The sequence below is a fragment of the Falco punctatus genome (assembly GCF_963210335.1).
Source record: "Falco punctatus genome assembly, chromosome: Z".
Taxonomy (NCBI): domain Eukaryota; kingdom Metazoa; phylum Chordata; class Aves; order Falconiformes; family Falconidae; genus Falco; species Falco punctatus.
Genome location: NC_137586.1, coordinates 19763348 through 19786004, shown reverse-complemented (window position 1 = coordinate 19786004; position 22657 = coordinate 19763348). Strand labels below are relative to the sequence as shown.

Below are 22657 nucleotides of genomic sequence, written 5' to 3'. Positions count from 1 at the left end.
AATGACAGGCTTGAGTCTGACCAGAGTAGCAAAATAACTTACTTTTGCTCAGTAGCTGATTCTTGAGGGTTTTTTCGTTTCATTTTTTTTTACTTGTCCTTTTAGTGAAGATGTTTGTATTCCAGTAATAGAGATGGTCTTGTTATTAATTCCAAATAAATATCATGCAATACATTTCTCTGTTTGCAAACTGATCCTGGTCTCTGCTGATATGTTCATACTGTAAGCAGATATTTTGAATAGTGAATTTCCAGGTGATAAATTGTCCATGTACGATCTTAACTTAGGTATTCGCTCATTTTGTGTTGCATATGGTTACTCTGTGTTATGATGTTTCATCTGTCTAAAAGGGATGTTCATATATTTGAAATAAAATAAGTTGTTGTTAGTTAATAATGCATATTTGGCTGCAGTATAACTTAGTAGGTGGAAACTCACAATAGGGGAAAATAAAGAGGTTTTGATAAGCAAGGGGGTGGTTACAAAAAGGACAGTTAAATGTTTCATTTGCTGTGGTTGATCATGTTCCAGGAGGGCATGTTGGTCTTTCCAGGTCTGGAGAATGATTTGCTAGAAGCTCATTAAATAAATTAAAACAAAAGTTGAAGATTCAGGAGTGTTTCTGTGCTCACGTTTTAACAGGTGTCCTCAGATGGCTGGTGTGCAGTGAGGTTTGTAGTTCTGACAGTAAAGGATGCCTAACAAAGGATGCACTGTCCAGTCACTTTCTGTTGCGTGTTGACAAATTTCCCCAAAGAACGTAGAAACATGAAGTCAAAGATAGGCAGTCAGTCCCAGAAGCATGTGGGGATGGGACTGAAACTTCAGAGGCATGTCAGAGGGCAGGTGCAGGGGAGCAGGGGGCTGAGCAACACAGAGTGGAGATAACTAAATGCCATTGAAGGAGGTAAAGGACAGCAAGGAACAGAAACTGATGTTTAGTGACTGCAGATAGACATTGTTCAGCCAGACTTGACAGTTCATTGGTTTGAGGCAGGGAAATGATAACCAGAAATAAGAGTTAATGCAAAGCATTCTATTTTTTTCTTTTCTTCTTCCCCTCTCCCTGCCTTTCCTCAGATACTCTGGAGCAACATGTGGTCTGGCCTTTGTATTCGTGTATCCGTCCCTCATCTACATGATCTCCCTGCATCGTGCTGGGCAGCTGACGTGGCCAGCATTGATCATTCACATCTTTATAATCCTCCTTGGACTGGCGAATCTGATTGCACAATTTCTATTGTGAAAACTCCCCCTTCTCCCTGTGGCTGTGACAAATGGTACTGTGACATTTGGCCACAGCCTTGAGCAACACCGTCATGCATGAGAATGAACAGTCCTCCATGTGATCTTGAGAAAAGATGCACCTTTGAAACAAATTTAAAACACATCTTTCAGGTGCTTGACAGAAAACCTGTCTTGCTCCTCTAAAAAAAAACGATTATGCAAAGTGAAATGGTTCAGATTTGAGTGAGGTAGTTCTCCTGGTTTTGTTGAATGTATATCAAAAATTAATGAAACTCATGTATTCTCATTTTTTACAGCACACTTCTCAAAACACACAACTTTCAGCCTCAGGCCGTAGAACTCCTCTTTCCTCCAAAGGAACTGTCCTTACCTTTATTAACAAATACGCTTTCACAGAATTGTTCAGTTTGTTTGACTCTTTTGTTGCAGTTATTTTTCTGTTTTGTTTGGAAAATTAAGAAATTATTGTCTTTTTTTGTTGTTTAGGTTAATTTATAGTCATTTGGGGTAAAATGCATTTTTAATTTTGAATATACTATGAAATTGTTTTGGCAGTGGTTTTCCTCTACAAAATCCCAATTAAAAGAAACAATAAACTCATATTGCAGTGTTCTATTGAGAACCAATATGTACACAAGTTGTGATCTTACAATGAAAAAAGTCAGAAGGATAAAAAAAATTAGATCGAGACAATTAAAATTGAAAATCCAGGCTTGACCTCACTTCAACTCTGTTAACTGAGCTATTATGTCCTGTGAAGTTGTCTTGTCAGGGGTTGCATGTGGTTTTATAGATTCACATTGAACACAGTGTTCATCACAGGCTTGCTCCCTCCCTGTTAGGGTCTTACTCTAGTGGTCCTCAGTGTGCTTTTCCACTATATTACTCTAGCCATTTTGGCTGTGAGCAGAGAGACAAAGCTAGCACTCTTCAGAATTGTTGACTAAATCAAATAATTTAAGTAATTCCTAACAGAAGCTGGAAAAATCTGGGAACGGTTGAGTTGTGGTTTTGGTTTGGTTTGGTTTTTTTAACTTCTTGTTTACTAACTAAGAGGGTGTACATGTGTAAGCACACAGACACCTTCCTTGACTTACCATCTCTGAGTCTGAGCCTTAACCCAAAACATGCAATAATTAAGTTGCCAGACACTAGTGGAATGTCATCTTTTGTGGTTGGAGAGAGTAAAAACTCCTCTTCGTACAGAATTTCAGTGTATTAACATAATCAACATCTGTAGAATAATAGAAAGAGGATTCTGAGCAATGCTGAATTCCACAGTAAAAGAGGAAAATAGTTGGAGTGATGCAATATTTGTGAAGTAGGAGTTGAGTGGGAAAGATAATTACATTGCAGGGTAAGAGTTCATTTTGTCATCAGAAAGGCAATGAAAAACGTAACCTAGATTGTTACCATGCTTCTCTGGGAAATTATGTGATTTTTTGTAGTAATGATGTAGATCTGTTTGTTTGAGTTAGGCTCCTTAAACTGCATAAATGTCCTTTGATTTGTATGAATTACAAGATCATATGGATTTGCAATATTATCTGCAGAATAGGACAATTATTTCAGATATATTTTTTTTTTCTTGTGAAACTTTTTGTGCCTTTAAATCATAATTGGAGAATACATCCATCATCTGTTCTGTATTAGAGAGAAGTGTTTTCCCCATCCTGGTCATTTTCCCTGTGTATACTCTTGTCTTCCACTGCTTGGTTTCCTTACTCCCTAGGGTGTATCTGCCCACCCTTTCCACTGCCTGACAGTGAGCCTGTCTTGCGGTGCTGACATCATTAGCAGTGGCCAACGCATCTGCTTTTTAGGGACTGGGTCTGACCTCTCCCATAAATACTTCCTTGGATGTCTAGGTAGTCATCACTGCATGTAACTTCATGGCAGCATTCCCTCGACATTCTCAGCAGCGCATGTCACCACTTAAAAGAGGTTGGGGTTTTTTTACTTTCCAACAAACTTCCTCATCTTTCCAACAAATTTACATATTTACAGTTCCACAGCCGTAGCATGTTGCTAAACTTTCCACAGTTATTTGATACAGATGAGAAGTGCTTAAACACCAAAAAGGAAGAATGAAAGATGCAGGATTTCAAGCATCACTGGCTTATTCATGTTAAGCTCTTGTGCTTATTTGCTATAAATTCAGTGCTTAATTTAGGTCCAAACCCTGATGAGCGCAGGTACTTCAATTTGGTTATGTCCCTCCATGTTCCGTCTGAGTGACTTCATAAGTTAAATCTTTGCCATTGAAGCAGATAGTAGAAGGCCCATTGATTTCAGCAGAATTAAATCCTGTTAGGATCTAGTAATTCAGCAGCAATTCCCAAGTAAGACACAGTTAATGGTGAAGTTAATTGCATCTTCTGTCCGCTTGTCTGTTTTCCAGTTGTGCAGTGTACAATGATTTGACAATATTTAGAAGGAAATTATTCAGTACCTTTCTAAAAGCCTGTTTTAGCTCCAGGTTGCAGAGATAGGTTCTTGCTGCACTGTTTATTTATACAGGCCTTTAACAACTTTGATTTGAATTATAAATTGATAAGTAGCATTAAAGTGATAACAAATATTTCATTATACTCATCACCTGGAGTACGTTTTCTTATGAGAAAGTATTTTTTTATTTTACTATATGCAGTTGAGATATTCGCAAGTGTTAGAAGCAAGTTAGGACTGTGTAAGTAGAATGGCATTTTTAGAGTTTCTTTTCTTTGTCAACATCCTAAGTTAAGTAATGTTTTTAAATTTAATGGCAACTTAAGTGGGCTAAAAGACCAGAAGTAGATTGCAGTGTCTCTTTTCATGCAAGCGCATAATGCAGTTCTCCACAAATGCACACTTCATCTTACTTGCTCATGTGACCCTGCAGTGATGGCCAGCTAATTCCAATTCCTTATGTTCTCTGTTCCAGCAAATCATCATGTGATTTAGTGGAGCAGAAAAAGTAATATATGGACCCAATGGTGTATTTTGAAATGTAATTTATTACCTTCTCATAGAAGAAAAGTAATTTCTGCTGGAAATACAGAATTCTGACATTTGAGCTTTTCTGAAGTAAGCTGTGAGGTGAAATACTGTTAGCTCTGGGCATTGAGTAGGAATCTAAGGTTTTCTTCATAATAGTACCAGGCTTTGTTTGGCACCATCCCTACCTCATTGCACTCTGAAAATCCAGCCCTCCATATTATGAAGTAACTCAGTGATGCAAGTTGAAGTTTTCATTGCATGAGGCTCAAGCAGCTGTAATCATATCTGCTAATACCATCAAGCCAAAATCCAGATCTCAAGATCTATAAGGCATTAACCCAGCATGACCTTTAAAAATTGCCAAAGCAATCGGTAGCCAGGGAAATTCCCAGGAAGCTCCGTGAGCAGTTGTGGAGATGCCTGTGTGGTGAAGCTGTGGACATGTCTGTGGGTGATCACAGACAGTCTGAGCAGGGAGACCAACGCAGTAGTTTTTTCAGTGGGGGCTTTGTGATGAACAGAAGTAGTTGTAATTTCTAAGGGCAAGGATGGATGAAGGGGCTTTTATGTCTGCCTTCAGCCGTGACGAGAAAGAATGATCTCCATATCCAGGCTTGTACTAACCTCATTGCCTTCTGTGTAATGGCCTAGCCTCATCTGTTCCAGTTTCTTAATATTATCATGACCTAGATTCTTCGTTTCAGGTTCTAGCTGCCTTCATAATCTGTCCTGTGCGTATTAGCTCTGTTTCCCCTTGCTCTTCCAGTCACTCACAGCTGCATTTGTTCCTACAAATACATTTTTCTTGTTCTGTCTGGATTAATAATGTATTAAATCCTGCAGCTCAGATTATCTGCACAGCAAAAATGAGCGTTCAGGATTCAAATGCTGCATTAAAAACCAACAGGCTCAGGGAGGACATTTTATGTAACATTTACTTTTTTCTTAAAAGTTCATCCTTTCAAGCTCCATGTACAAAAAATATCTGAATGGGTTGTTAGATTGACAGTTTGCCTCCTCAGCCTCCAAACTGCCCCCTTCTCCACCAGGTTTCTACACAACCCTTGGCCTTTGATTACATGATCATGCAACTTCTTTTCCTTAGGGATCTTGAGGGTGTGAAGGTTGCAAGAGCCGTTGGTTCCCTATCATTGCTCCGAGCTGGCATCTCGTAACTTTGAGTGCTGACCTTAGGGCAAAATTAGCGTGCAAGAATGTGCAGTCAGCCCTGATGTTGCTTAAAACTCCGTTGTGCCCCCACGTTGAGGGTGGATGTCTTTCCAGCGTGGCACAATGGAAAGCTGAGAGGCAGCAACACAACAGTGTAACTGAATGCTGGAGCTGCTGTGGGAAGGAGAGACTTCCCAGAGCAACTGAGACTCTTGCATCTTTGCTAGATAGTCTGCGTTCTGGGAAGTCCCAGAGACTCCTGCATACATGCATCCAGGCTGATGCTGCAATGGCTGTGCTCTGCAGCAAAACAGTGATAAGGAAGGTGAGACATATGGTAGCCTCCAGAAGGCGTATTTTTGCCTTTCAAGATGTTTTACTCCAGAGGACAACTGCACTTAAACATCTGACATGATTATAATGGATATGAAGGCACCTGAGGAAAAATAATAATGTGAAAAGGATTAGTGTTTGGTAATAGCTGGGAGAGGCTGTACCAGCAAAAGTGCCCCTCTTGTCTTTGACGGGAAGCAGAAATTCATTTCCATGGGCAGCTCATGAAATTTGGGGGCTGTCTTCAGTAATGAAAATGCTATTGTAGCAGAGCTCTCAGTAACTTCCTATTAGGAAGTAAAATATTAATAATATGGAAAGCACTGATACGTTTGTTTTAGCTCATTGTACCATGCTTGATGGGGGAGTACAGTGTAAGCTTTTCCCTCTGAGTTGGTGTTCTGTGAGGTTGAAGTCATGATCAGCATATTTAATTTCTTCCGCAGCTAGAACACCATTGAACTTTTCTTGGAAAGGAACAGGACTCAATTTGCCAGACCCTCTCTACCTCTCTCTCTTGTAATTTCAGATGGTGGAACCAGTGCTACTGAACTTTGCATTTCCAAACACCAACTGATCTGAGTGGGACAGAAAGGGTTTCTTTCCACCCACACCACCTCCACCCCCCATTTTACCTCATTTTGGCTTTTCCTGTATACCTTCTTTTTGTAATCCTGAAGTAGGTTAAACATCCCAGGTAAAAACTGCGGCTTTATGTAAAACATTTTTTGGTCCTTTCTGAGTATGTTTATGTTGCAGCTTGGCTAAAGCTCATTGAATTATCTCCAATAGCCCACAGACTGTTTAAAAACTGCTGTCCATGTGTTTCTTTTCATCATTGTTTGAATGGTCTTTCTTCAGTTCTGTGGACCTTGTTAACTTCTGACATTTCATTAAACTGCTAGAGGAAGTTGAGATTAGTCAGGTCATTTCAAATCAACACAGCAAAGTCATTCAGCTGCAGTATGTGGGGAGGAGAAATGCCTACACATTGAGTTCCAGGCTAGATATTAAATGCCACACCGAACAGAGACATTGTCCCCACTGCCCAGCTGGCTTAATCTCTTAGAGCAAAAGGAGATTGAATTACAAAATTACCGCGGGGCTTTCAAATTACAGGCCAGTTGTGGGAGGAGAGGGGAGGCTGTTTTGCATCGAAGCTGCTTTTTTTTTTTACTTATCTCCTCAGTAAATACCGCTTTTTTGCATCCGGGTGTGTAATAAGAGCCCAGGTCGGGATACTGAGTTACTGCGAGCAAACTCGGGGACATCCCTTCACTTTCCAGCGTAGGAGTTCAAGGGATCTGGGCTGGTACAGGGTGGTAGAGGCAGCGAAGATGATTCCCACCGATGCTTTGTGCTGGCTCTGTGGGTTTGGGATTTGGAGGTGGTCACGTTCACTTGGCATCTTTTCTTCTGTAGAAGTGCAACACCCTTTACTAAGGGAAGGCTAGATCTCACCTATCCTGTCTGCAGTCCTTTGGCTTGAAAGGGATGATTTGCATAACTAAAGTCCTTTGTTATGGAAATACAGCTGCTGTTTAGGACGCAGCCAGGCTGACAATGCACAAAAGATTATATCCTGCCTCTGTGAAAGTTACTGTGAGCAGTTTACTCTTGCCTGGGAAACTGCTGCCTTCTTCCTGAGACTAGATTTATTAAGCCCTTGAAATCACTTCACATTTCTTTATGGTGCCACCAACTCCCTAGCAATTTTTGTAGTGGCAATTCAAGTTCAAGTGTCACCTTGTCTCTCCTCTTGATATATTTGTGTATGTCAAAGGAGTCAGAAGTTAGGGTTAACCTCTGACAGCCAAACTCCAGCTAGCTGTGATTTGTTCTGTGAATAATTAGTTGGGGTATCGAAAGCGTAACAAAATTTGCTGTTCTTAATGCTGGGTAGGGGTAGGGATGGATTTTTTTAAACTAACTGAAGTCTGGCCTAAACCAATATTAGTCTGTGAAAACAGTGAGTTGCAACTGCATACACAGTTCCTGTTCCTACTCCAACAGCAGAAAACAAGTTTAGTTCAACAAAATATGACAGCCTTTGCACTCTGAGTGCACTTGTTTATACCACAGACAGCACTTACTTTCCGCAGGCAGACAGCTACCCCATCATAGCAAGTGCAATAAATGATGGGCTAGAGCTCCTCCAGAAATATACTCTTACCTAGAGGCGCATGGTTTTTCTTTCCTTCCCTGTTTTCATAGATAGCTGGGTCCCCAATGAGCCCCTTTCGGAGAGGTTTGTTCACCTGATTTACACCTTGGTAATAAATTTCCATTTAGTGGCATCAGAGGAGTATGTATGTGATCACAGGCTCCCATGCTTTCCCTGAGAGCTTGCAAGGCTGTCCCAGTTATTTCCACAGTGAAATCTGCCCTCAATTCCCATCTGCACTGGAATGTCTATACGTACCTCGGAGGCCAAACTGCACGTAAACTTCAACCATTGGGTAAACTTGTTAAAAACCTGGCTTCTATGGTTTTATTGTGAGAGCACCACACCGTTTTCTTTAGCACATGACTGAGTCTTTTATCTTCATCCCATGTGTTTATACAGGGAAAATCGGGCCATCGGACAGCAGAATGTTTTAACATTGCATATGCTTCCCAGTGCACCCTGCCTAAAGCAGGTCTCTTAATCTGATAACGTGATCTTCTATGTTGAATCAGGGACAGAAACACATCAACCCTGCTTTATCCAGTATGTGAGGTGTCTGGGAAAAAGTTCACCGAAAAGTACAATCTATAAGAAAGACAACTACAAAAAGAGAAGCTTTAAAAGTCATGAAAATGCACATAAACAAAATTTTCTGGCAAGGGTAGCCTAGACCTCTGGCTTACTTGGGACAGTTGCCATCAATAAGGAATCTTTCCCTTTGCTTTCAGTGGGCACTGATTCAGGTCTTGGAGAAATTACTTGTGAAAAGACTTTGGCAGTTGGGGAAGATTCCATCAGAAACAGTGGGACTCAGCTTTCCACGCAAGAAACTGGGTATACTTCAGCAGCTGTTACTCAGATGCATCGGTCAGATCTGCATCACAGTTTGCATGCTATATTGCTGAGTGTGATATTACAGATTTACCTTTAAAAAAACTCACTGAAATGGTGAGTACCAAAGTAAAACACAGACTATAGCTAGGAAGCACAATCTTTTTTTTTTTTTGTGTGTGTGTATGTGCAGTGATAACTCATACAGGAAAAATCCGAATACCTTTGAAGTACCCTTAGCTGGCTGTTTCATCCCAGGGTGGATCTTGCTTTCTTTTGACTCCTTGGGCAAAAATTTCCAAGCACTCTGGGATTTGTGTGTAGTTGCATTGTTGGTCCCCTGTGTACTTGTTCTTTGCCTGTTATTTGTCAGCAGCATTTCTCTGTGGAGTATTTCTAAGTGCTGTATGAATTTCCATGCAGTTCACTGCCCTCCTTACTCACTACAGCCACAAACCTCAAGCCAGCAGACAGCTGGAGAGGAGCTGTGAACTTTTTTGACCACATTGATTTTAAAATGTTACGCCAGGGTATATATAAAGTCACGGAAGCCTCAGAGCTCAAGTTTTCTGCCATGTGCTTCTCCATCATCCCCACCACTCGTAGGTTGTATTGCACTGCTTTTTAGAGCAACTAACCCCCATTTTTGCTTAACCAAACTACCAACTGTCCCTGTTCTGCCACTCCTAATGGGATTTCTTCTTCAGCAGATAAATAAATAGTTGTGTGGCCCATCAGCTATCCCTTCAAAGGAGTCATTGACCTGTGCAACTCAAGTAGAAGGAATCTCTTTTGGGCATGTAGAGGCCTAAGTACTCACATTCTGTTGCTGACCTGTTTAGAGAAGGCACCACTGGGTATGCCTGGCACACAAATAACGTGCATCTATCGGTCATTGCTTGAACCCCTGAAATACGCATTACACCCCTTTGTCATTAAGTTTGCCCATGCTGGGTTGTGAGCAGAGCAGCCACCTTGATATCCAGTCCACCAAGAGGATGAGTGTGTGATGGCACTCAGCTTGACAGCCTGGCTCTCAGTGATCAATAAAACGTAACGGTTCTAGCTCTAAGGATTCTGATCTCATGTCGCGTGTTGGACATGAAGGCCCAAGTGGATTCAAGAGGTGTACTTCCCACTGGCTGTAAAGGTGAGGGAGTAGTGAGTGGCAGATGCGCTGGTATAACACAGGTACACATAGCCACAGCTGCTCCAGGCTATACCCAGCTTCCAGCCATTCACACCTGAGAGGGGTGCCCTCCAGCTGGCAAATACACCATGGTTGCTACACTTGGTGTACCTCTGCGGACTGCTGTGCTGTTCTTACTTCAGGAACTTTTAAAGGGGGTAAAATTATGCCTTACTGATCACACCAAAGCTGTAGAAGAAATAATAGGAAATTAACAGAAAAATGGCAGGCAATGGCAAAAGCTACCTTAGGACATGTGCAGTTCCACCCAGAAACCTAGAGGTGCACAGAGAAAAGCACTGTGTCATTGTTTCCATCTTCTTACCACTCACAAGGGTATTAATAGGATGGATAATCCCAAGCTTTGTCAAGCTCTCACTTCAGCCAGATATTCAAAAGCAGTCAGCCAGTCACTATACACTCCTGTGGAGCCAGGTGAGAACTATAAAGCTGTGAGTGAGTGACCTTGGCACAGGAGAGCTGAATTTCTCTAAAAAAACTGTGCGAGTGGGACAGCCAAACATGCAAATCCATCGCACACTGTGCTTGTGTAGCTGATGCAAAAGCCTATGCAGTCTCGTAATATTCTATATTAGAAACCTTGAGACAAATCGAGCATGTTACTTAGAAAGCTGTAGGCAATGCGATAGAATAAGTCATTCTCCTTAATAAATTATTTCTTTGCTTTTAAAGGTTTGGGTCCTTGACAATATACATTTTTGTTTTCTAATATTAAATTAATCCCTCTTGGAGGAGATAGATTTCTGGCCTGGCCCTCCTCACATCTCTTAATGCCAACATAGCATCAAATAAACTGAAACAATCTGAACTTTGTAGACTTTTTCTGCTTTGAAACAGCTATCATGGAAATGGCGTTTAAGAGTGTGTCTTTCTGCCTTCAAGAGTTTTGGAGTAGTCCTCCTTTTTCAGTTTCACGATGACCAAATAGTTCCAGTAGTTTCTGATCTCCCTGCCAGTTTGTTATTAGTGCAGCTGGCTACAAACCAGCTGACTGATGTCAGTCTCATAATAAAGAATGACAAAGCTAGACAATGGTCCCATGAGAAGCTGAAGAAGGAGGATCAAACACAATTGTAAACCTGTGTGAAAATCTACAAGGTCTCTGGCAAAGGTTTTACTGCTTTTCATAGCATTAGTTATTCAACAGGTTTTCTTTCTCTTCCTTCCCCAGCTGTGTGCATGTTGCATTGTTCTCTGTTTTGCTGTTTGGTTGTTTGGGTTTTTTTTAATATGTAATGGAGTACACGAATATTCTTATTTAATATGACTCATTAATATACCCCACAAGGTGGAGCATCCCTAATTATTTGCTGTGTTGCCAACTGCAATCTTAGGCTTGCGTCTTGCAGTTACAGAAATTAATTGTAATGGTGAAGAAAAGCCATGTTTTCCAAGGATGTAACAATAATTTTTCTAGCTATTGTGTTTTCAGGTATGTGGCTGCACACACTTGGAGATCTCCGGACATCAGTAAAGTTTATGAATCCTGTCAGCTGCAGAACCAGAAATTCAGGATTAGTATAAAATCCACCCATGTCCTTCCGTCATCTTTGGGTACCTCTGTTCTTGACTTAGCCTTGTCCAATTTTGCAACAAAATTTTAAGAGTGGTGTGGTAGAAAGGTCATTGCAAAAACCAGAGAATTACAAGAGGTCTGTGTGGATTATTTGAGATGGGAGTAAAACATGTTATAATACGGTTCACCTGGACTTCTTAGCAGTGAGTTAAAAAAAGATACCAGCTTTAGGTTGCTCTCCTTTACTGTGTCTAATTTTTGTTACCTGCCATTCAGGATAGGTTCTTGGAGGGCGAGTTATAGCCCCAAGAGTAAAATTTGTAGAAACTATAACTGCTAAAAAATTAATTGCAATCTAGCCAGCAAGAATGCTGTAGAGAATGAAATGCTGTAGGGAGTAAATTCACCTCAGTCTGAGCTGCAGGGACATGGCATGTCACTCCTGTCATTATAGCCAAGAAAAGCTGTTGTGTTTTCCATATTTAATGCTAAAGTCCATTCAGGGATCAAGCTGTACTTAACTGAGCTGTCCCTGCGATCCAGTACAACATACTCTGCAAATTAGTACATCTCCACAAAAGACATCTGGACTTGGCATTCAAAAACAGTGTTTTGAAGAAAATGTGAGTCTCAAGAACTGCTTTCATCTCATTTTCCTTTGCCTGAACTGTATCTTTACTGTCATCTGTGCTACTCTGCTGGTGATAAAGAGTTTCCAACCTTCAGGCGATATGAATATGTAAAGCATTCCAGCAGATTCAAATACCATCTTGCCTCACTGCAAACCTACAAAGGTGGTTTTCCAGCACACATTAGGCAACACCTAACCTTTGAAAAATTCATTCTAGTTCAGCAGACAAGTAATGTGCTCTGGGAAAAATTCGAGCTTGACTCCTTCAAGCCAGACTATCAATTCAATTAAATTGCCTTTAGGATACGATTTCTTATTTCCAGATTTCCACATGGTATGAAACAGTCATATGTACCGAGGGCAGAAGTTTTACTAGGAAGGCATGTAAAGCCATGTGATGTCTTTTGTTCAAGGAAACCACCAGAGTACTAAAAGGAAAGGAAAAAAAACCCACCAAACAAACAGAAAGAAAAGAGGCTTTCCTATTCTTTCTTTATATTTGTGAGGCATCTAATGAGTAGAGAAGGCCCCAAATTTTTTATTGCAATCTGATTTCTTACTTTTTGCAATTTCAGCGGATTTGGATGTGATCATTTCAGTCTATGCTCAATGATGCTAATTCTTTATTATTACCCTTTAATCTGGTTCATTTACAAGCTGCAGTGAACATGTACATAGGCAGGTCAAGATTTCCTGAAGGCTGAAATGCCTCTCTTTAGCAGTTAGACCCTGGACAGGAAAAAGAGGAGAACTGAGAGAAATCCCCCTGGAGCATTACTCCAGGGCTGGTGGAGTAGGCAAGTTGTCTTGCTCCCTGGCATCAGTGAATCCCTTTATGTCTGTATAGCTAAGGCTGGTACTTGTAATTCTCTCCACTTTACCTTCCTCCTCACCTCCCCCCCTGGTTTCCCATGCCTCTAAGAGGTCATCAAACACACAGTGCAAGGAGGATCCACAGGAAGGGTCATGTAGCATTAAGATGTAGTATCATTGCATTAGGCACTGAAAGAAAGAGAAAACATGTATAGAGTAATGCTTCCTTCCAGCCTCCTGTTCTCTCCCTTTAGCTGGGGAGGCCAGCTCCCCAGAGCTAAATGTTAATCCAGCTGAAAATTGTTGTAACTGGAAGGGCACAGAACTGTAGAAGGTAGTTGCCCATCTTTATACATGGTCCTCAGGTCAGAGATGAATTAGATTCTGCCATCTGTAAGAGGATACTGATGACTAAGGAACTGGGACATTTGTTTTACATCTGTTTGTAACAACAGAAGCTCCAGCAGCACAGTGGTCACCTAACTCTGAATTGGGGCAGTGGTTCTATACTGAGTCAGAGGGAAGTGTGCCAGCAGCACCACTGAATATGCATTACATACAGTACAGCAGGAAATTTGGACAGCAACTTGTTATAACACTGTTTTGGAAATTCATGAGTCACTGTGTTTCTGGAATTTGAACGTTTCTCAGCATGTTTTTATGCTAGATAGCCTGTCACGTTGTTTGAGAAAGCCTGAAGGACCAATGCTGAGTTAGTTTATCCAGGATCTTCATATTGGAATACTGTAATCCATCTCTGTCATCTTTCATCCTGCTTCCAAAAAACCCAGAATGCAATCCACTTTTATTCCATTGTGAAATATTATTTAAACACTTTTGTAACTGACACCAATTTCCTCCTTTGTTAAAGCCACTCAGTCTTTCACCCCAGCTGTTGCCTGCACTGACTTCTCTGATGTTTTAGATGAGGCTCCCCTGCTTCTTACTCTTTCACACCACCTGCATACGGTATTCCTTCCCCATTCTAGTTCAAAATGACTAATGCTGATAAAATCACACCTGCACTCTGCAGTAACTAAACATGCCATGGGATGCCTCTGCATTTCCTTTGCTTCCATTCTCCTCTTGCTGACAGTTGTCTCTGTTTCCAGCGCTGCACCTTGTCTCTGCAGGCCTAGGATCCGGGTACTGCTCTGAGCAGCACTGATGGCAGAACCTCCCTCCCTCTAACAAATGTTATGGTTTGTCTACAACACCTTGGCTTTTCTTCTACTTCTTACACTAAAATCTAGCGCTGAACTGAATTACAATTAAAATAGTTTTATTTAATCTGATAAATACAAGTATGCACACACACTTTTTTATGACGCATTTAAATACAGGTGTATTCTGAAATATCAAAGTGCAAGAAAAATCAACAGCATTGTTGTGCTAGAAGCAGGCTGCAGAGGAAAGGGAAACTTCCCATCCTGCAAACAATTAGATGTGTTGGATTGAGCATTTTAGCAAACAAGTCTCAGCAAAAATGAGTAAGATTAAAGAAACGCACTTAGGAAAGGCTGGGGCTGAAAACTGATGTCTCTGTGACAGTGTACATCCTGAGTCTGATTAACAAAGTCTTTGATGCCTAACAGGCTTTTTAGATATCAGTGCTTAGAAGTATTCACAATGCTTGTGACCCAACCCTGCAGGCGTGTACAGTCATCCTTGGAGTCAGGAGTGCTCAGAGCCTTCCTCACAGGCAAGAGTAAGGGGGATGCAAAAAACCGGGTTTCCGCTGTCTTTGTCACCTGCTGATCCTGGTTGAGCAAGAATAGCCAGAGCACACCTAACTGTCCCTGGAAACACAGTCAGGAAGCAGACGGGTTATGTCCTGCCCGTATGTACTGTCCAGCAGTAAAAGCAGTCAGCTGGGAGATGGGAGATTTGGGAAGCTGAGTTCCCCCTTTTTTTGCCTAACACACACGGAGCAGACTTACAGCAAAAGCTAGTCTCTCTCAGAGGCCTTCCTCATCACCAGCCTTACAAAACCATTTCTCTCTGTTGTCTTTGAATGTGATAAAGTGGATTCTTTACTATATAGAGTTGATGCCTGATTTTTAAACAGGTCTGGTTTGGGGTTTTGGTTGGTTTGGGGTTTTTTTTCATTTTATAAAAGTACTTAATTTGTTTTAAACAAGGGTAGTACAAATTACTTGATAGAAAACAAACCATACTGTGAACATAGCAAGATAAAATATTAAAATCGCATTGCATCATGCACATGTCATTTTTTAACAGGGTCTGACATGTTTTATAGACCTGCCTTTATCTGCCTCTACTATGTCCCCTCCCACCTCTGCTTATAGCTTTCCTCTTAGCTTTTATTCTGGAAGCAGAGAAACACGGTGGTGAAACACCAGTCTGAATGTATGTGTTAACTGTACTGATCCACAGTTACAATTTTTTTTAAGACTGCAGGTAACTTAGCCACAAAAAACATGTTCAGTCCTGGGTACCTCTGCCAGCCTGCTATGGCTGCTGTAATATAAGTTAATTTATCACATGCTTCATAGGCTCTTAAGCAAAATAAAGATCAGGTTCATGATAAATGGCTGCAGCACGTATCCTCTGCCAACTGCTTAGACTGGGGTGGGAAACTCCCCATTTGCCTATTTGTAGCAACTATGTGGCCTTTTTATGCCTCTTAATTGCTTCAGTCATACAAAGTACATTGACCGGATTTTGCCCTATTGATTTGTGCAAGGATTCTATGGTTACGGTGCTCTGCTCTTGTATTTGTTTCCCTCAAACCAACAGTACACAAGGTAGCTGTCATGCTGGCTTTTTATACTTGCATGGATCTGCATCGTTTGTGTGTGTTCTGTAAGACACTGTTTGTAGGAGGAACCATCCCAGCTTTTTATTGCAGATGTTGATGAACTGGTACCTCACTGGATCTTATCTGAAATAATGCAGGTTTGCATCTGAAAGCTAGCAGCTGTGCTCATTCCAAGTATGGCTAAACAAGAACTCTGTCTAAGCTTGACAATGATTGTTACTTGTCAATTTTGCAATAATAATAGTAATAACATTAGAAAAAGGAACAAACTAAATCAGTGCCCTGAATCTATACCCATGACAGCAGTATCTGAGTCCCTTGTCATTTCTGTGACATTTATCTTCACAGTATCTACCTGGAGCACAGCAGTGCTATCTTCCCCACCTGGCAGAAGGGAATGAACAGGGCACACGGTGTGTGTTCCCATGCAAGCCCGAGCTTCCTGAAAGCCCACACCACCTGTTTGTTAGCTCACACTGTGACGCAAGCCTACAAGCCGGTGTGTGCACCAGGAAGGGAACTCAACAACACTGCAATGCCTTCTGTGCCTGAAAACAGCCCCCTCCCTCCCAGACACCACCAGTTAGCCTTAGGACATTGCACATTCAAGTCCTCACCTATCTGACATGGCTAAAAAAAGTATGGACCTAGCTGGAGGGACATAAGCAATTCAGCCGGGGCTTCCTGGAAATCTGGGGCAGTGAGTGTTCATACCATAGCCACTACGTTCTTCTTCCTCACTTCTGGCTAATACAAAGCACAGCAAAGATCAGCATTATGTTAGCCACTAGTCTTCTGCTGGGAGGGTGATAATTTGGAGGCATCATCCCAAATTTTACTCTTTTTTTCACAACATATGTAGGTATTAATTTCTTCAGTATGTTTGTGTTCGCTTCTGAATGCTTTCAAAGGCTGGAACATTAAAATAACATGGAGTGGTTTTAGTGCAGTGCACCACACATTGTTTCTATCATGTGAGAATTGCCTAACTGCGGTACACTTCAGCAGCATAATTTATTACAAACCTTGGAAGTCATTTCAGGAGCCCAAGGACCTCATGGACCTTGGACCAAGTTTCAGCAAACTGCTCAGATATGCAGTCACTAGGCAGATGTCTGGAAATGTGTTTTTGCACGTTTATCTGCTAATGCAAACGTCCCAATGCAAGCATTAACACTCAGAAGCATTATGTGGATTTTAAACAGTCCCTGGAAGAGTTGGGTCCCATAAAAGTTATTCTGACAGATATAATCCTTCTCCTCTCCTCTGCCAAGTGCTCGCTCTGACTACAGGAGCCAGAGCACATCAAGCGAGACTCCTGCCTGCTTTCACTGCTTATGGTGCTCCAGACACTACAACATCCCTGCCCAGTGCTGACTTCACTCTTATTTTTATTGTTATTTTTCTAGTTGGGAAAGAAGCAGTAACGTGGAAGGGAAAGATAAAACAGGAGATAAGAAGATATTTTTATGCTTTCATCTGCACAGTTGACTCATATGGGACAGGTTTATTCCTCATCTCTATCAGCATTAATGCCTCAAGGAGAACAGCATCAAAATTAAGGTTCTCTTTGCTGCTATGGAAAATACTTTTTTCTTTCGCCTGGCTCTGTGAGGTCTTTGAAGCAATGGCTGTGAGTGTGTACAGCATATAGCACAGTTGGCTCCAGTCTTACTGAGGCCTTTCAGTATTAGTGTAATAAAAGTAAATACCAAGCGGTCAGGGTGTAATTATAATCTGGACATTCTGTGCTCTGGCAGTAGATGACAGGAGCCACTGACTTGTGTCTCAAGGCACTGAATCTGCTGTTGGCACCAGGGTGAATCCATGTAAAGGGACAAGACAGCAAAGTGAAATCCCATGTTTCCTGCTCAGCATGTAGGGTGCAAACTCAAAGGAAGTGATTTCAGTAGCTGAACATTCTGTATATTAGAGCAGCTCCAGCTATGGTTCTTCTGATCAAGGAGTCAAATATTATTTTATAGAAGACAGAGAGGCAAAAGCTTTCATTAGATAATGATTGTATTAAGACCCCAGTCATCACATAATTATTTGAAAAGGAAATAATAATTAATGTTGCAATTATCTATTGATTTATTCTCCTGTACCCTTAATTTTGTTTTGAGCAGGAAGTGACCCTGATCATGCTCTGCAAAGAATAATTCAGAGGTGCAAGAAATAAATGTGCTCTGCAGTCAATACTGAGGTGGATTTCTTTTTGCCTTACTTGATTCTGCCAGCTTGAGGGTTTGGTGACACTCACTTTCAGAGCCCCCTCATAATTTGTTTTTGCAGTTGCAATTATTTATCTGCTAGGCTATTTTAACTGCATTATATCAGTGCCGGGAGATGTGTCCAAGACTGAATTTTATCCAATATATTTATAATGTTTTACAAAAACAACAAATGACTGCTATAATCTTGTGAATAAATTCCTTTGGATCTGTGGCACTGGAAAAGAATAATCACAAATTTGTGGAGCTCAAAGAAAAGAAACATTGACAATTGTAACAGCATAATACCATTTCTAAAAATGTTGCAAAAAACCTGCTACAGACATATTTCCATAGCCATATTAGCTTGGCCTTAGCTTCAGAGTGTACTTTTGGATTAATATGACTTTATGAATATTACAGTAACATCTGGAAGTTCAACTCACCATGTTAGGAAATGTACATAGTAAGGGACTATTGCTTTTCTGAAGAGTTGTCATCATAAATGAGCAGGACATGTGGAACGGAAGGGGCAGCAGTCAGGTGGTTCACCCACCTAGGAGGAGCATAAGTATTGGGCCAGAAAAAAAATACTCAGATCTACTTCTTGCCAGGTCTCTCTGCTTCTGTCTGCTCCCATGCTGTACTTCTAGTGGTACTTCTGGTATCCAAGCCATCCTGAAGTGGCACAGGACTGACTGGCAGCTGCTGCCTTGCCGTGGTTTCACTTTGGATTTCTGCCTGTTTGAAGCAGTGTCAGGGATGGGACTGTTGTGGCCAGGCAGGGACAAGCAGCAGGAGTAGACACCTTAGCTGCTGCACTCTGGATGCACAGCTTTGATCAGCCAGTGAGGCACATGGAGATGTACGTGGAAGAAGTGCAATGACACAGATTTGCCTTCAAGCTTATCTTCTATCTGTTCAAGTGGATATGTGGATCTCCAAACATACACGGAACCAGGCACAGGAGGCTGAGTTACTGCATTAGGTGTGTGATGGAGCAAAACTGGGTACCTTCAATACATCCTTGGTAAATTGTTCATTGTGCAGCTGGTTTACTCTGTTGAAGTTCATCTCTGGAGATTGCTCCTGCTGCCAGTTACCTCTGTTTTCCGAGCTGGTTTGACTGGAAGGCATGACCAAGAAGGGAAGAAATCAAAGAGGGGAAATCCAAAGCCAGAGGACACAAATCCTGCAGACCCCTGGACACCTCTAAATCACTTCAACTTGCAATAATCATAAGACTTTTTTTAATAAAGGTTTTACTCAGCCATGAACATTTTGTGAGTGCCCTTGAGACATTCTTTCTTTCAGAATCTATTATTGCTTCAGAGCAATATCTGTAATTGAAACAAATCATAAAATCCAATAAAGAACAAGCAGGGACAGTTTCTTAGCCTTAAGGCCAACTGGTAGAGCACAGCTGATGGCCACACAGCTGCATTTGCTTCCTGTCAAAATAGCATGGCTGCATGCAAAATTGCCATGGGGAATGCTCCCTGGCCTGCGCTAGTCAGTTCTGAACAGCACCATTTATGAGCTAACACATAAATAGTACGGACAATCATGTGCCAGTACCTGTTTCGTGTGTGCTGGCCCCACTTTAACTAACTTGTGTAGACATAGCCTTAAGTGTTTTTTCTATAATATAGCATATAATCTTCTGAGGCTGTACAATACATGCTATTAAATATATGTAAACAAAGCTATATACTTGGGTTTTAATGCATTTTTGTTCATTACATGAGCATGAATATTACATTTATGTTACCATGTTGTCTGGTGATGTTTGCTTGATCCTTTTTTTCTGTGGCTAATCTTCAGAAATAGCCTGTCTTTTCTACTGGAACAGGTCTCATTGCACTTGAGGAAATGCTTTTGTAACTTTGACCTAAAACTGGAGGAGCAGAACCCTTCATGGATCTGAATTTGTCCAGGAGTGAAGGAGTGGAGCATCATAGATGACAATCTCAAATAAGCCTGAGAGCTTTTGGTGAATGGACAACACAGTTCAGTAGAGATGTGGGGGTGAAATACCCAAACAGGTATCAACTGTATTTGAAGGGAAAAGAATTAAAGGACAGAAGACAGGAAACTCCTCATGCTTTTTTTATTAGAAATATAAATATTCCTTAGTGCTTACTGCTCCCTTATTAAAAAATAAAACAAACATGAGATATAGGGGAGAAAACAACTAAAGGGCCAGACCAAACAAAAGAAGAGATATGAGGCTGAGCTATTATCTGAGCTATTTATTTAAAACTGTTAAAAACTGTTGAAGTGGCCCTATCCTCTATGAATTTACCTAGTGCCTTTTGGCTTCTTTGAAATTTTGCACCCACCCTGCAGCAGCACCCTGAGGCAATAAATTCCACAATATTCTCATGTAAAGGAGTCCTGTTGTCTGACACCTTATATAGGTTCTCCCTAGTTCTTATCTGATACAAGTAGTAAATACTTGTTACACGTTTAACCTTCACACATTTCATGATTTTATAGATCTGTACTGTGCCTTTTCCTCTCCCAAGATTTTCTATCCGTGTTGGAAAATCCTGTTCTGCTTCTGTTTCTCTTGCACTGAAGCTGTCGTACGCAAGTTCTGAAATCCTTTTTCCCTGCCTTTGAGGTTTCTCTGCTTGTACTTACCCATTTTGATGAGGGATTGCCAGCATTCAGGAACGTGTTGTAATGACATTGATGGATCGTTCTCGCTCTCCCTGTCTTTCCTAATAGCATTCCCAGCGCTGTGGTCGGCATGACGACCCCTCCACTGAGCACCCCGAGGATGGCTTCCCAGAGCTATCCACTGTGACCCTTTCATCCCTTTCCTGAACGGTAAAGGCTCATTCAGAGCCATCGACTCCCAGCCCAGGTCAAGCTACAGAGGAACAAGACTAGGAAACTCCCATCACTCACTGAAGCTGCTGATGTATATGAATGTTAATTGCAGTTAAGAGTCCTGTTGGGTCAGTAATAATTAATTACTGTACAAGTTACCACTACAGACTGATGAGGAACTTCCTGAGAGTTTAATCCTAGTACACACAAAACTTCTGAGGAGGATGGGCAAAACAGTGAAGATAAACCGATTTCTAGAAGAACCAGAAGAAAACAAAGACACAAACAAGGCCTTAACTTGCTGTTGGCGTTCTCTGCTGCTCACTGCTCTCAATTAAACAAACAGATAAAATAAAAAAAAAGAAAACAAATAACCATACCAAATGAGAGAGTAGGTGAGAGAGGAAGGTATTTAGGAGCATCAAAACTCCAGAGAGTAATATTAGACTATTTAAAAACTTAAATTTAATGAAGGGTTAAAGTATAACCTAGGAGCTTATATTGCCTTTATGGTAGTCAGGTTCCAGTTTAAAGATGTTCTTTAGCATAGACCCTGCTATCTGACTTGACATCACTGGATCACTATGGTGGCTAAGAATGGTGGACATCTAAGCACCTTGCTGTGAGGGACAGATACACCAGGCAAAACCTAGACAGGAAAAATGCCACAGAGTGAGATGATACTACAAATCTCTTACAGTACAAGGAGAAAATTAAATTCAGAGGCTCTGATATATGTGTTGTACACTAAAAACCAATACCAAACCCCTAGCTGATGCTGAACGTGATTTCTCTTTGTGTTTATAAGCAAACACCTTCCATCCCCTTTGGAATGTACAGCTCCAGAGGCTCTCTCGTCAAGCACCATCAGTTTGCTATTTAGGCTACCCTGGAAGTTGTTGCTGCCACAGATACTTTATTATTTGTTAAAGGTGCTTCAGCATGCAGGGTTGGGGTTTTTTTTCCCCCCTCTCTTCAGTTTTGCACCAAAACATCCTTTTGAGCAAAACAACAACGTATCTGAAGATGTAGTACTTGTACTAACACAACCCTCGAGTACGTAGGGCTTTGCTAATCTGAGTAGTATTTCAGGTTGAAAGTGCTTGGGTTGGCATGCTTCAGTGGTTAATGCTTGTCTGCATATGAAGGCCCAGGAAAGCCTTCTGAGAGCTTAGAACAAAGCAGCGCCAACTTAATCCCTCAAACTGTGCTCAGCTGGGGGTTTCCAAGACATAGCAAGCCCAGTGGTGGGAACAGGGTTGCAACAGGGAGGCTCATGTCCCTTGTGCAATGAAAGGTCTGGAGACAACCGGGTGATTGCTTGCTTTCCTGAATTCTGGCAGAAGATTGCAGATGCCTCTTGCCCTCAGGCAGGCTATGTCTCAAGGGTGAAACAAAGATGTAGAAACTGCAAGACAATAAAGTGTGATTAATTTCTCTCCTTGGTGAATGCTGTGCTGCTGCAGACCCATTTCCAGGTGTTTTTAAGTGCAATCACTATCTTGCTTGCATTCTTCTGGGAAGAGATCAATTTAAATTACCGCAATCTCTTTGGTCTCTAATTTACTGCGTAAGGGTGTGGATCAGGAGAGCTGTTTGCTGCTTAGCCTGAACAAGATGAACGTGATGCTTTCGGGTTGAAGAAAGCAATTACGGCAATTGTGCATGGAATGTCTGCATTGTTTGTCTTCTGGGGTTTTTTTCTAACTATCTTGCAATTTTGGGGATGTTATCTACCCCTGATGTAAGACCTTGTGAACAATCCCCCGCTTTGTGAAGAGCAGATCAGATTGCACACTTCTTTCAGCAGCAGCTCTCATAAAGATAAGCCCGGTTTTCTTCCTCGCCAGCTTGTTCCATTACTTTCTGCATTTTCAGACAACGCTGGAGTTTCCACCTCCATAAGACCATCCCAGAATACTCGCA

The 22657-nt window shown here is 41.4% G+C and overlaps 1 protein-coding gene across 11 annotated transcripts in view; it reads left to right on the top strand.

Moving 5' to 3' along the window:
* SLC38A9 (solute carrier family 38 member 9) overlaps positions 1–22172 on the top strand; it is a 78825-nt gene extending 56653 nt beyond the window's left edge. For all 11 annotated transcript variants that reach the window (XM_080373110.1, XM_080373106.1, XM_080373109.1 and 8 more), the window contains one exon: positions 1081–22172. In XM_080373110.1, the coding sequence (XP_080229236.1) occupies positions 1081–1246 (166 nt within the window). In that variant the 3' untranslated portion in view covers positions 1247–22172. The remainder of the gene's footprint in view (positions 1–1080) is intronic.
* Positions 22173–22657: the final 485 nt, after the last annotated feature.